Genomic DNA, 15,418 nt, shown 5'->3' on the forward strand with positions numbered 1-15,418 from the left:
TAAGGCGTACAATATACACATACGTAACCCGAGTTGCCTACTGGTAGGCGCCATTCCCGCCAACGATAGCCTCATACGGATTGCCCAACAAAAACGACAGTTCCCTGCTGTAACGTGAGTTGCTTACGAACAGGCGTTACCCGTCTGTCTCATTTTGTCTTTCTACTCTTATCAACGGTAAATCAATCGACAGTTCATATTTTAGTACGAGAAATGTCGTTAGGATCGCTGCCTACGCTGCGACAACCAAAGTCATCATTTCAGTGAATAAATCGTGATACACAGTTAGTAACTCGTCTGTAACTTGAGGTCGCATTATTTGGACAGTACCGCCAGTACTGATCAGCCCTCTGCCGAGTCTGCTCCACCCGATTAAACTGATTTAACAGGGAATCGGCTGCATGGTCGAGGGTTTGCAGCTACTGAACATTATTTCTATTTATTTCAAACTTTACGTTTCACGTCCGTACACAAATATATCCCATCCCGCTCGCAGCTTGGTTTCAACTGTTGTTTTTAGCCGCGGTCAGTTGGTGGACACGCACTACGCCAGCCACACGGACGTCAGTCGAGTACTCGAGTGTATATTTTCCAATTCTCAGAGGACGGGGTCGCGAACAACTCTCGCTGACAATGAGTGGCGTGATCAGTTCGTCGTCAGTCGTCAGTTGGTGCTCGTGATAGGTGCGCGAAGACACGTGTGCTCGTTGTCGAGGAATTTGGATCGGATCGTGGACTTTGATCGAGTAACTGACATATCGCGTTAATGTTCCATCAGAGACTTATAATCCGCTTATTCATTACATCACGTTGTAGATAATAGATTATACGTTGTACCTACGTATCGTTGACGCATCATCAGTTCGACTTTTTTTTTTATGCTGTCATGCAGTTTTACTCCTCAGCGTCTTTCGTTTTCGGCGATCCAAATTCTGTTGCGATTTCCACCACTTTAGCCGTTGAAATACACGAATAGGAAAAGGTGACATTGGACAGTGGTAATAACGCGAGTGAAGTTTGTAGAAAACAATAGTTGTGTGCCAGCACAGTGTTTTTTTTTTTTTTTACTCCATTGAAACGGTGTTACTGGCACAAGATTTGGGAACGAATATTTGAGGAAAACAGGTATGACTCAATAACACGTATCGCAATGTTAATGCGATTGTTTTGCTTTTCCTTGGACGAATTACTCAACAGGTTTATTCGCAAGGTTAACCACATTTAAATCCGTGGAAGATGTTAGTTTCGTACCTGTTAGAGTTGATTCAAAGTTTGTTTTTTACCCGGTTACACGGTACAACGAGGTAAAAAGAGACTTGATCCATCACTGTAAACACTTCTATTAATCTTAACGCAAGCCGTGTACGGATATAATAATTATTTCTCATTCATTCTCTCCTGAACCCGACGCGGTACATCAGGCGATTTATACCTGTTATACGTATCTATAAATTACACGTAGGTATAGTTTAAAAATAAATCTGTCAGCGTAAAAGACCCTGAGCATCTTTCGATGTTTACGAAAAACATATGTCAATTTTTTCAGTAATCTGCATTATTACCTCTCGCAAGCATCGAAGCATGACATGCTTGTGAGAAATACGTTATTTTCCATCTGTAAAACACTGCAGCATTTCCCATATTTAAACGCACGAATGAAGCAGATGCGCTAATCTAGTAGATATATAATTATTCTTGTCATCAGATACGCTTTAGCTAACGTTTTTTACATTGAGAACTAGTAGCCACCTGGTGGTGGATATTGGGATTGTCTGAAGGGTTTGACTTGTGCTATTATTTTTCTAAGTTTATTCAACAGTTTTGAGCAATAAACAAAATTCTTTAAAGTTCTTTCGGAAACGATATAATTTTCTATTTCACGGAAGAAAAACAATGCTACTTAGTTAATGCAACACAGCGTCATTAGATTTATTGCTGTTTCCGAGGATTGTGATTTTTGTAACATAAAAGATATGATGCTCGTATTATGTTACACTAAAAGGCAGAATTAAATAGTTTTATTATCACCGCTTTGTATTCGTAACATGATATGCTAAAATATAGCCAACCTGCAAAGTTACTGCTACATTTGCTGACGATAGACACACAAGAGGTGTTTTTTTCCTTATCATTGTTTTCTGAGATTTCATCTGGTGTTTTTGCGGTACCAGCTGGTGTATCAAAAAACGACGAACAATGCCCGTTGCTGCTGTTAGTACAAACATCCAGAACCCTGGTGAAAAGTATATTTATTATTCTCTGCAAATGGTTCATGAATAATTGACTCCTCGTTGACCCATTCACCTCGCCCGTCAGTGTGCGCAAGACAATTCACTTTACACAACGAATGATTCAGAAAGACTCCCGTTAAACTTTTTCACCTTCCATATAAATCAACGTTTGAATTATTGTAAGATCTCCAGTTTTATATTTCAAAAATTACGTCAATGTCTTCACAGGTGTGTTTAATTTTTTTTACCTAGAAATTGTGTTGTTTGAATATTTAAATGTTATTTTTGTTTGTGTTATTTGGAAATATTATTTTTCCGCCGTGCTCTCAATTTTACAATCAACAAACTTGTTTTCTATATAATGATATTATTTTCTACTCGTAGCAAATACCTCGAGGCCATTAATGAAAATTTTCACCACATGTAGATACGGTATAGTCCCAGCTATTGTGTTGATATAATCTAGTTCAGGCAAACAGTTTTAACAAGCGTCTATTCCTTTTCTTTGCAGTGAGATAGCTGTCCCGTTTAGAAATCCTGATTTCCTTGCCTTCTAATACAATGTGGGAAACTTACTACAAATTATTTCACTTGTTGACTACTTGATAACATCAGCTTATCCTTTCTCGTGTCCATGGTATTTCCATACCCAATTGTTAATTAGTCAATACAATGAACGAATAGATGGTTATCAACTGCTTCTTGCCTTTTCCTGCTTGTAACGCATGAGTTGCACAATCATGTCGCATATAGAAGAAATGATTAATTCCTGTTTTTCCACCATCACTTGTTACGTGATAAGATTACTGTACTAATTTAATAGCAGAAACTATGAATGCAGACAAATAAGACCAACGAAAAGAAAGTTACTGTCTGAAATGAATGCATGTTTTCTGTTCCAGAACTGCAGCATGATACTTAAATGTGGCCTTATACTTCTGAGCCTTCACACTCTGGTACCAAAAACCTTTGGGAATGACACAGAGAATCTCAAGGCATTCATAGATTTAACTGAATTCAGCTACGCAGAAAAGTGCGAGCATGTAGCTAATGAAAAATGGAAGTTCATTTATAATCCACAAAATGAGACTCTTCTTTATGCTTGGGTTTGTAAATAGTTGAGCCTGGTATTCAGAATCCATATAAACATGTGACAAGCTATTGCGTAACTTTTAAAGTACTTAGAAATACTGAATCCACAAATATCCAAATCATAATAGAGCATTGATTGATTCACCTCTAGGAAGAGGCGCAAAAAGATTATGCCGCACTTAAGAAACATGAGGTTGAAGCACTCCAGAACAATTCACATACTGAGTTGACTGATGACTTTGTGGAGTATCAATATAATACACAGATAAAACCAGGAGATGCTTTGCTCGATACTTCTAAATTGGACCAGGTGGGTGAAAATCGCAAAAGTACACGTTGAATTGCTGATGAGCTGTAGATAAGTCGAACTTACTAAAAGCTATGTGTTGTTTCAGTTGATATCTTTTTCTGTGAAGGCAACTTTCCTCGAAATGGGCGCCAATCAAACAAGCAATACTCGGGAAGGTAAGAATTTCTGGAATGTTTTCGAACATCATTGCTATGTGTCTAGTGTCAAAATATATCTCACACTGGAATTATATTTTTAGAAATTGAGCAATTGCTATCAAGTAATGTAGACTTGGAACGCAAGCAATCTGCATGGACCCAATGGCATCGGCGCCTCTCACCGCTCCTGACCGATTTCTCTTCCACACTGAGCTTTGTATCTGAGGCAGCAACAGCCAATGGTTGGTACAGCTGGAAATATCTGATGCAGAATTATAAACACATACTATAATGTGGAAACTTTTGTTTTACTTAGGTATCGACAGTGTAGAAGGTTATTGGGAATTTCTGTCTGTATATCCCGGTGGATATGAAAGTATACAAAGTATGTGGGGAAGTATTGCTGAATTGCATAATAAAGTCGTAACATTCGTGAAAAATCGCCTGGCCGAAAAATGCAAGGTCAAATTGCATGATGATGGGATACCAGCATATTGTTTGGGTACGATACTGATGCATTTCTATCTTATCTGTCTCTGACTATTTTAAGTGGCACATCTGAGTTCTGTTTCCGTATTTAAACTTTTGAGTAATCAATGACCATCCGGTGTCACCCTGTTTTAATACAAATCATTGGTTTAATCCAGGATCGTTGGATGGCAATGACTGGACTCCGCTGGCATCCGACGTACTACCGTACGGAAATGTTACATACAGCATAAAGAAGAAGCTTTGGGACAAGGTCAATAGGCAAAGCCTTCATATGGAGTACATGAAAATGGGTAATCGATCTTAACGAGAATAATGCAAACGTTTATCACCTTTACAGAATCTTCGTGGCAAACTTGCATACAGATCTGCTTCTGCGATCGGGCACACTGTACTACATGAAGTGCCACATGCTAGCTTCTGGGAAAACAGCAGATTTAACCAGTCTTGTGTCACCCGGTTTCTCAATTTTTGCTACAAAGGCACAAGGTATGATGCAGCTTCTGTTTGATATCAAACGTAACACCTGTTCGCCAAGACGTGAATTCACCAGAGATCGCTTAATTTTTTAAGGAGGATAATAAACGTTCTACGAATCATTTCAGAGTTACGACATGTCACCACGCATCCCTTACCAATTTTCTTACTGCTCACAAAGTTGTGGCCAAGGTTTTGACTAGTCAAATGGGCCTTGTAGGCATTGAAAAGTTACCATTCCTTAACTCAGCAAACAGGTATTCAGGTAAGTAATTTTGCGTACTTACTCTGAAGTTGGGAAATAATATTCTACCGTTGTCATATAGCTATTATTGAGAGCTATGAATTTCTAATTTTTAAGGTTTCGAGGAAGGTATTTCGGAATTGTTTTCGATACTATCTGTGAGTCCTGCGCAGCTAAAAACCTTGGGCCTTGTCAGTAACGACACAGATACCGATCACTCTCAAATCACTTCATTGATGATCACTGCTCTAGATGTTCTTCCACGCTTGGCATACTATATTTCAGCAGACGTTTGGAGAATAAATGTGATTAAGAATGGAACTTTTGAACCAAAAGTTCTTCTTGAAACATGGTGGCAGTACAGGTCGGTCATTCAATATTTTTTTGAATATGTTTAATTCATCTTATTGTAACCATTTAGAAAAGTTTTATTAACGAAACGTCATGAAAATTCTGCTGCTTCTGTCAGAATGATAAGAAAATATTTTAAAACATGTGTACAGTATACCATGTTGTTCATTAATGATTCTTTCAGGAAACAATATGAAGGTGTGACATCAGACCACACAGACATTCCCACATTCTTGGATGACGAATTCATCGCCAGCAACAAACCTTATCTATCGTAAGTATAAGAAAGCTTGATTATATTTATTCTAAACAAATACTACATATAATAAGAACTATATACCGGTTTTGGTATTTTATTGAAAACTCAGTTGCGATTGAAGTGAAACTAATTTGACCTATGATTGTAGGAAATTTCTTGGAACACTGCTGGGATTCCAAATTTATGAATACATGAATGAGGGGCGGTCAGAAGTCAGGTACAACAATGTAGTAAACAATCATGTCAATTCTTACATCATGTAAGTTCATTTTCAAATTCCTCTGGAATACATGCTTGCGAGTGTTATGAATACTACTTGTGATTTAATCTATTCATGGTCGTTTTACTTTTTGTTATCACAGAAATGCAACTCGAGAAAGTGCATCGGACAATTGGACAACAATGATCAACAAGTATTTGGAAATAACAGAGGTAAATGCCGACGCCCTATTATCATACTTCCAACCTCTGGTAGACTATTTGGACAATGAACCAGAAGATATGTATTCCATGACTACTGACCAACAATCTGATATTGAACGTTTGGAAAAATTATATGCATCGAGCGATGTCACTACTACAGCACGAACTACAACTACTAGAATGTCAAAACCAAAACTTCTAAAGCCTTCATCCGAAAAAATAAATTCATCTTCTCTTTCACCTCCGGCTGCTACACCTATTGTACCTGAAAAAGAAAAAGAAGGCACTGTAAAGAGACCAAACGGCAAAATAATTCCAGAATCAGTAAAGCCAACAAATGCTCCCAATGGAGAAAATGAATACACCAGTGATATAAATACCAGCAAAGCAGTTTGGGCAGTAGCAGCGGTACTTGTAGCCACTGTTGCAATTTGTGTAATCGCCATATTTGGGAGACGAAGATGTGTTAAAAGTCAAACGCCAAAGAATAGAAGATACGTGTGATTACAAGGTGTATTTTGATTACTTGTTAACGGTTGAAAACTGTATTTAAGTAGTCTTAACGTACTGAGCAACTGTACATACATATATGTATACGTAACTATTTAACGAGCATTGATTACAACATGACGCGAAACTATATTTATACTAAACGTAATTACCTAGTATTAGAGTTACACATTCCTGCGAACGTCATGTTGTTATTTGATTTTTTTTTCGAATGCAACACTAAAATGCGTCAATGTTCCGTTATAATTTGGTATGGAAAAGACTTGTTCTCAATTTTATTTCATTAGCTAGGGAACAACACAAAATAACAAAAGTCGTGTAGGGCTTGTGACCTTTAAAAAATTATCTACGAGCTTCCACTGTGATATATTATAATGTTCCAGTAGAACGTTGCCTTCCACCATAAATGATAACGAAGAATGAATTTTAGAACATATTGTGAATTGTCATTACCATCATCACAATCGACTATTGAAAAACCCATGGTCCAAGATAAACTACCTGTGGTTAGTTTATCGAGGTCGTCTCATTTGTAAATTCGCACTGCGAAACTAAAAACTTTTAGAGTAAAAAAACATCACACCATAGGCCTAAATAAAGTGTATTTATCATAGCTGACGGATTGAATTGTATATTACAAGTTTACCATTACAACGTAAGAGCATATATGATTAATATAATCCGGTTTCATCAACTATCACTTGTCACTTTTACGTCGAATTAGTATCCACTTCTATCAACTATGTATACGTAAAACAACGATGATTCTCAACTTGACCAATCAAAAACATTTTTTTCTTGCTTACTTTTCTGATCTAATTTATTTAAGCGTCCTATCGATGTAAAAATGTATAGTACTGAGGTCATATTTTAACGTTAAAACAGTGTCGATCTCAAATGCTAAGGTAAAGTAGACAAAAAAAAAAAACAGTCTTTTGAAACGTACAATACGCTTTATTTTCGCCAAATAGCAAGTTGCATAACGTATGTACCTAGTTTAACAGTATATGTACAAATGCGGTATAGTAGATTATTACTTTTATTCAAAAGCATGGTGTACGGAATACCTGACCTCTGAGTTTAATCCCCCATGCATTTACATGCTCATTGGAATGGTCTAGATTACTAATTGTTTAAGCGCTATGGGTATATTTCCTTCCGTTCTTGTTTCGCGATAAATTCAAAGATAGAAAGAGATAGGTAGACAAGCATATATGTAAATCTTCTACTGTTTACTTTTCATGGAAGAAAACGAAGGATGATGCGATTAAAAGTATTGCCTTTCATCCTATCCAAATACATTAAGTGTGTAATCATTTGTTGGTTGAGAAACAAATACCTGTTGTAAGTGTGCAGGAAGTGTGACTTGTGACTGTTCGATACGTGCTTATAGATAATATCGCAGCAGGGTGATATTTGCTATACACAGTCCGGGGAAAGACATTTTTCTAAACCCGTAAGCATGCCTTGTTGACAGGATCAGAGAAATTGACTAATTTCATGAATCCTAGAATCTTGAGGATTATTTCCAGTGATGATGTAATATACATATGTAGTCTCCGATCCAATATGTATATACAAACACTCGTCATTTGAAATTGGTTAGTTACTAATTCGTATACAGCATTGATAAATGAAAGAAAGGTTCACACGCCCAAAGAGTTACAAATATATTTTGTACGAAGTATTTGCTAGAGTACTTTAGAGTGATAAGATATCCGATATTTTAATATCACGGAGTAATTATTAGCTACACTAAAATTCTCATGTTATGCACATGCAAGTATTTTGAAGGCTACTGAGTAGCAATTAAATGTTGAAACATTTTATAAAATGGCAGATTATCTCAATTTGAAGCCTGCACTTAGATTGGTTATGGTTCCGAATGCTGATTCTAAGACTATCAGTTATGAATGCTCAGGTGATAGTTGAATAATGAAGTAAATTGTGGAATTAGATTTAGATCGTATTAATAATTGTACAGGTTGTAGATAGAATTTGTTGTTTAAAGTATGTCGAAAGTGTAGCATACATTAAGGTATAAATCGTATCTAATCTCTTACAAGCATCTTTGCTGTAATAATGATACCAACAAGATGCTGCGGTTCGAGATACTAGTATAAGGATTTTGAAATGATGAAGATTAACTGTAATTCATGAAAACAATAATCCACTTTCACATAATATTTGCTTGTCCACTGCGCAAGTCGTAAGGCGAAATTGTAAGTAAATATTTTAAAATCGTATCAAATGCACATGTTCTGTTATTTTATGTAAATAAGATTTGATAGTACTTATAATTATCATCTGTAAACCATTTCTACAGTATTTTTTTATGAATCTGTTTGTTCATAACGTTGAATAAAACAAAAGGTAAAGCTAACCCTTTGCATTTTTGGCAAAAATTTTCCCAATTTTGAAAAGTGTAAGAATAAACTCTTTCATGCACTATTCCGACGTCATTTTGCGAAAGAAATCGATTGGGCGCAGTCCCAATACGCTGCGATCAACGCATCACAAGTTAGAGCCAAAAAACGGAAACCTGTGTTTTCGACATTTTTCAGCAGGTGCTTTTCTCTTCGTAACTTCTTTCCTGTTGATCCCACGCACTTTTCGCTGCGTTTTCGGAGTTCCTGAAGGTCCAATTAGTCAGAAAAGGGTCATTCAAATCGAATCTGAGACCAAAAATTTTCGGCTCCAAAAATGAAGAAAAAGTAAGGCTAACCCCTTTGCATTTTTGGCGAAAATTTTCGCGATTTTGAAAAGTGCTGGAATAAATTATTTGTAGCACTATTCCGACGTAAATTTGCGAGTGAAATCGATTGGGCGCAGTCCCAATACGCTGCGATCAACGCATCACAAGTTAGAGCCAAAAAACGGAAACCTGTGTTTTCGACATTTTTCAGCAGGTGCTTTTCTCTTCGTAACTTCTTTCCTGTTGATCCCACGCACTTTTCGCTGCGTTTTCTGAGTTCCTGAAGGTCCAATTAGTCAGGAAAGGGTCATTCAAATCGAATCTGAGACCAAAAATTTTCGGCTCCAAAAATGAAGAAAAAGTAAGGCTAACCCCTTTGCATTTTTGGCTAAAATTTTCGTGATTTTGAAAAGTGCTCAAATAAATTAATTGTAGCACTATTCCGACGTAATTTTGCGAGAGAAATCGATTGGGCGCAGTCCCAATACGCTGCGATCAACGCATCACAAGTTAGAGCCAAAAAACAGAAACCTGTGTTTTCGACATTTTTCAGCAGGTGCTTTTCTCTTCGTAACTTCTTTCCTGTTGATCCCACGCACTTTTCGCTGCGTTTTCGGAGTTCCTGAAGGTCCAATTAGTCAGGAAAGGGTCATTCAAATCGAATCTGAGACCAAAAATTTTCGGCTCCAAAAATGAAGAAAAAGTAAGGCTAACCCCTTTGCATTTTTGGCGAAAATTTTCGCGATTTTGAAAAGTGCTCAAATAAATTAATTGTAGCACTATTCCGACGTAATTTTGCGAGAGAAATCGATTGGGCGCAGTCCCAATACGCTGCGATCAACGCATCACAAGTTAGAGCCAAAAAACGGAAACCTGTGTTTTCGACATTTTTCAGCAGGTGCTTTTCTCTTCGTAACTTCTTTCCTGTTGATCCCACGCACTTTTCGCTGCGTTTTCTGAGTTCCTGAAGGTCCAATTAGTCAGGAAAGGGTCATTCAAATCGAATCTGAGACCAAAAATTTTCGGCTCCAAAAATGAAGAAAAAGTAAGGCTAACCCCTTTGCATTTTTGGCGAAAATTTTCGCGATTTTGAAAAGTGCTGGAATAAATTAATTATAGCACTATTCCGACGTAATTTTGCGAGAGAAATCGATTGGGCGCAGTCCCAATACGCTGCGATCAACGCATCAAAAGTTAGAGCCAAAAAACGGAAACCTGTGTTTTCGACATTTTTCAGCAGGTGCTTTTCTCTTCGTAACTTCTTTCCTGTTGATCCCACGCACTTTTCGCTGCGTTTTCGGAGTTCCTGAAGGTCCAATTAGTCAGGAAAGGGTCATTCAAATCGAATCTGAGACCAAAAATTTTCGGCTCCAAAAATGAAGAAAATGTAAGGCTAACCCCTTTGCATTTTTGGCGAAAATTTTCGCGATTTTGAAAAGTGCTGGAATAAATTAATTGTAGCACTATTCCGACGTAATTTTGCGGGAGAAATCGATTGGGCGCAGTCCTAATACGCTGCGATCAACGCATCAAAAGTTAGAGCCAAAAAACGGAAACCTGAGTTTTCGACATTTTTCAGCAGGTGCTTTTCTCTTCGTAACTTCTTTCCTGTTGATCCCACGCACTTTTCGCTGCGTTTTCGGAGTTCCTGAAGGTCCAATTAGTCAGAAAAGGGTCATTCAAATCGAATCTGAGACCAAAAATTTTCGGCTCCAAAAATGAAGAAAAAGTAAGGCTAACCCCTTTGCATTTTTGGCGAAAATTTTCGCGATTTTGAAAAGTGCTGGAATAAATTATTAGTAGCACTATTCCGACGTAATTTTGCGAGAGAAATCGATTGGGCGCAGTCCCAATACGCTGCGATCAACGCATCAAAAGTTAGAGCCAAAAAACGGAAACCTGTGTGTTCGACATTTTTCAGCAGGTGCTTTTCTCTTCGTAACTTCTTTCCTGTTGATCCCACGCACTTTTCGCTGCGTTTTCGGAGTTCCTGAAGGTCCAATTAGTCAGGAAAGGGTCATTCAAATCGAATCTGAGACCAAAAATTTTCGGCTCCAAAAATGAAGAAAAAGTAAGGCTAACCCCTTTGCATATTTGGCGAAAATTTTCGCGATTTTGAAAAGTGCTGGAATAAATTAATTGTAGCACTATTCCGACGTAATTTTGCGAGAGAAATCGATTGGGCGCAGTCCTAATACGCTGCGATCAACGCATCAAAAGTTAGAGCCAAAAAACGGAAACCTGAGTTTTCGACATTTTTCAGCAGGTGCTTTTCTCTTCGTAACTTCTTTCCTGTTGATCCCACGCACTTTTCGCTTCGTTTTCGGAGTTCCTGAAGGTCCAATTAGTCAGGAAAGGGTCATTCAAATCGAATCTGAGACCAAAAATTTTCGGCTCCAAAAATGAAGAAAAAGTAAGGCTAACCCCTTTGCATATTTGGCGAAAATTTTCGCGATTTTGAAAAGTGCTGGAATAAATTAATTGTAGCACTATTCCGACGTAATTTTGCGGGAGAAATCGATTGGGCGCAGTCCTAATACGCTGCGATCAACGCATCAAAAGTTAGAGCCAAAAAACGGAAAACTGTGTTTTCGACATTTTTCAGCAGGTGCTTTTCTCTTCGTAACTTCTTTCCTGTTGATCCCACGCACTTTTCGCTGCGTTTTCGGAGTTCCTGAAGGTCCAATTAGTCAGGAAAGGGTCATTCAAATCGAATCTGAGACCAAAAATTTTCGGCTCCAAAAATGAAGAAAAAGTAAGGCTAACCCCTTTGCATTTTTGGCGAAAATTTTCGCGATTTTGAAAAGTGCTCAAATAAATTAATTGTAGCACTATTCCGACGTAATTTTGCGAGAGAAATCGATTGGGCGCAGTCCCAATACGCTGCGATCAACGCATCACAAGTTAGAGCCAAAAAACGGAAACCTGTGTTTTCGACATTTTTCAGCAGGTGCTTTTCTCTTCGTAACTTCTTTCCTGTTGATCCCACGCACTTTTCGCTGCGTTTTCTGAGTTCCTGAAGGTCCAATTAGTCAGGAAAGGGTCATTCAAATCGAATCTGAGACCAAAAATTTTCGGCTCCAAAAATGAAGAAAAAGTAAGGCTAACCCCTTTGCATTTTTGGCTAAAATTTTCGTGATTTTGAAAAGTGCTCAAATAAATTAATTGTAGCACTATTCCGACGTAATTTTGCGAGAGAAATCGATTGGGCGCAGTCCCAATACGCTGCGATCAACGCATCAAAAGTTAGAGCCAAAAAACGGAAACCTGTGTTTTCGACATTTTTCAGCAGGTGCTTTTCTCTTCGTAACTTCTTTCCTGTTGATCCCACGCACTTTTCGCTGCGTTTTCGGAGTTCCTGAAGGTCCAATTAGTCAGGAAAGGGTCATTCAAATCGAATCTGAGACCAAAAATTTTCGGCTCCAAAAATGAAGAAAAAGTAAGGCTAACCCCTTTGCATTTTTGGCGAAAATTTTCGCGATTTTGAAAAGTGCTGAAATAAATTATTAGTAGCACTATTCCGACGTAATTTTGCGAGAGAAATCGATTGGGCGCAGTCCCAATACGCTGCGATCAACGCATCAAAAGTTAGAGCCAAAAAACGGAAACCTGTTTTTTCGACATTTTTCAGCAGGTGCTTTTCTCCTCGTAACTTCTTTCTTGTTGATCCCACGCACTTTTCGCTGCGTTGTCCGAGTTCCTGAAGGTCCAATTAGTCAGGAAAGGGTCATTCAAATCGAATCTGAGACCAAAAATTTTCGGCTCCAAAAATGAAGAAAAAGTAAGGCTAACCCCTTTGCATTTTTGGCGAAAATTTTCGCGATTTTGAAAAGTGCTGGAATAAATTAATTATAGCACTATTCCGACGTAATTTTGCGAGAGAAATCGATTGGGCGCAGTCCCAATACGCTGCGATCAACGCATCAAAAGTTAGAGCCAAAAAACGGAAACCTGTGTTTTCGACATTTTTCAGCAGGTGCTTTTCTCTTCGTAACTTCTTTCCTGTTGATCCCACGCACTTTTCGCTGCGTTTTCGGAGTTCCTGAAGGTCCAATTAGTCAGAAAAGGGTCATTCAAATCGAATCTGAGACCAAAAATTTTCGGCTCCAAAAATGAAGAAAAAGTAAGGCTAACCCCTTTGCATTTTTGGCGAAAATTTTCGCGATTTTGAAAAGTGCTGGAATAAATTATTTGTAGTACTATTCCGACGTAATTTTGCGAGTGAAATCGATTGGGCGCAGTCCCAATACGCTGCGATCAACGCATCACAAGTTAGAGCCAAAAAACGGAAACCTCTGTTTTCGACATTTTTCAGCAGGTGCTTTTCTCTTCGTAACTTCTTTCCTGTTGATCCCACGCACTTTTCGCTGCGTTTTCTGAGTTCCTGAAGGTCCAATTAGTCAAGATAGGGTCATTCAAATCGAATCTGAGACCAAAAATTTTCGGCTCCAAAAATGAAGAAAAAGTAAGGCTAACCCCTTTGCATTTTTGGCTAAAATTTTCGTGATTTTGAAAAGTGCTCAAATGAATTAATTGTAGCACTATTCCGACGTAATTTTGCGAGAGAAATCGATTGGGCGCAGTCCCAATACGCTGCGATCAACGCATCAAAAGTTAGAGCCAAAAAACGGAAACCTGTGTTTTCGACATTTTTCAGCAGGTGCTTTTCTCTTCGTAACTTCTTTCCTGTTGATCCCACGCACTTTTCGCTGCGTTTTCGGAGTTCCTGAAGGTCCTATTAGTCAGGAAAGGGTCATTCAAATCGAATCTGAGACCAAAAATTTTCGGCTCCAAAAATGAAGAAAAAGTAAGGCTAACCCCTTTGCATTTTTGGCGAAAATTTTCGCGATTTCGAAAAGTGCTGGAATAAATTAATTGTAGCACTATTCCGACGTAATTTTGCGGGAGAAATCGATTGGGCGCAGTCCTAATACGCTGCGATCAACGCATCAAAAGTTAGAGCCAAAAAACGGAAAACTGTGTTTTCGACATTTTTCAGCAGGTGCTTTTCTCTTCGTAACTTCTTTCCTGTTGATCCCACGCACTTTTCGCTGCGTTTTCGGAGTTCCTGAAGGTCCAATTAGTCAGGAAAGGGTCATTCAAATCGAATCTGAGACCAAAAATTTTCGGCTCCAAAAATGAAGAAAAAGTAAGGCTAACCCCTTTGCATTTTTGGCGAAAATTTTCGCGATTTTGAAAAGTGCTCAAATAAATTAATTGTAGCACTATTCCGACGTAATTTTGCGAGAGAAATCGATTGGGCGCAGTCCCAATACGCTGCGATCAACGCATCACAAGTTAGAGCCAAAAAACGGAAACCTGTGTTTTCGACATTTTTCAGCAGGTGCTTTTCTCTTCGTAACTTCTTTCCTGTTGATCCCACGCACTTTTCGCTGCGTTTTCTGAGTTCCTGAAGGTCCAATTAGTCAGGAAAGGGTCATTCAAATCGAATCTGAGACCAAAAATTTTCGGCTCCAAAAATGAAGAAAAAGTAAGGCTAACCCCTTTGCATTTTTGGCTAAAATTTTCGTGATTTTGAAAAGTGCTCAAATAAATTAATTGTAGCACTATTCCGACGTAATTTTGCGAGAGAAATCGATTGGGCGCAGTCCCAATACGCTGCGATCAACGCATCAAAAGTTAGAGCCAAAAAACGGAAACCTGTGTTTTCGACATTTTTCAGCAGGTGCTTTTCTCTTCGTAACTTCTTTCCTGTTGATCCCACGCACTTTTCGCTGCGTTTTCGGAGTTCCTGAAGGTCCAATTAGTCAGGAAAGGGTCATTCAAATCGAATCTGAGACCAAAAATTTTCGGCTCCAAAAATGAAGAAAAAGTAAGGCTAACCCCTTTGCATATTTGGCGAAAATTTTCGCGATTTTGAAAAGTGCTGGAATAAATTAATTGTAGCACTATTCCGACGTAATTTTGCGAGAGAAATCGATTGGGCGCAGTCCTAATACGCTGCGATCAACGCATCAAAAGTTAGAGCCAAAAAACGGAAACCTGAGTTTTCGACATTTTTCAGCAGGTGCTTTTCTCTTCGTAACTTCTTTCCTGTTGATCCCACGCACTTTTCGCTTCGTTTTCGGAGTTCCTGAAGGTCCAATTAGTCAGAAGGGGTCATTCAAATCGAATCTGAGACCAAAAATTTTCGGCTCCAAAAATGAAGAAAAAGTAAGGCTAACCCCTTTGCATTTTTG

At 38.3% G+C, this 15,418-nt stretch overlaps 1 protein-coding gene and 1 long non-coding RNA gene across 8 annotated transcripts; one reads left to right on the forward strand and one right to left on the reverse strand.

Moving 5' to 3' along the window:
* Positions 1 to 290: 290 nt before the first annotated feature.
* LOC124301354 (angiotensin-converting enzyme-like) lies at positions 291 to 8,837 on the forward strand. Of its 7 annotated transcripts, none has more exons than XM_046756310.1 (15): positions 521 to 746; positions 906 to 1,125; positions 2,743 to 2,868; positions 3,134 to 3,337; positions 3,475 to 3,633; positions 3,719 to 3,788; positions 3,872 to 4,012; positions 4,087 to 4,272; positions 4,418 to 4,512; positions 4,600 to 4,748; positions 4,865 to 5,001; positions 5,098 to 5,344; positions 5,516 to 5,605; positions 5,739 to 5,849; positions 5,953 to 8,837. In XM_046756310.1, the coding sequence occupies exons 3-15, from the start codon at positions 2,866 to 2,868 to the stop codon at positions 6,515 to 6,517; spliced, it is 2,157 nt and encodes a 718-aa protein (XP_046612266.1). In that variant the 5' UTR covers positions 521 to 746; positions 906 to 1,125; positions 2,743 to 2,865; the 3' UTR covers positions 6,518 to 8,837. The 7 variants fall into 7 exon arrangements, with proteins under 7 accessions (XP_046612235.1, XP_046612244.1, XP_046612266.1 ...); XM_046756321.1 differs by having other exon boundaries at positions 957 to 1,125; XM_046756279.1 differs by lacking the exons at positions 906 to 1,125; positions 2,743 to 2,868 and having other exon boundaries at positions 291 to 746.
* Positions 1,740 to 2,965, reverse strand: LOC124301501 (uncharacterized). Its single transcript, XR_006907498.1, has 2 exons — positions 2,808 to 2,965; positions 1,740 to 2,233 (listed from the first exon to the last, which is right to left on the reverse strand). It is a non-coding gene; the product is annotated as an uncharacterized LOC124301501 (long non-coding RNA).
* Positions 8,838 to 15,418: the final 6,581 nt, after the last annotated feature.

Source organism: Neodiprion virginianus, chromosome 1 (assembly GCF_021901495.1).
Source record: "Neodiprion virginianus isolate iyNeoVirg1 chromosome 1, iyNeoVirg1.1, whole genome shotgun sequence".
Taxonomy (NCBI): Eukaryota; Metazoa; Arthropoda; class Insecta; order Hymenoptera; family Diprionidae; genus Neodiprion; species Neodiprion virginianus.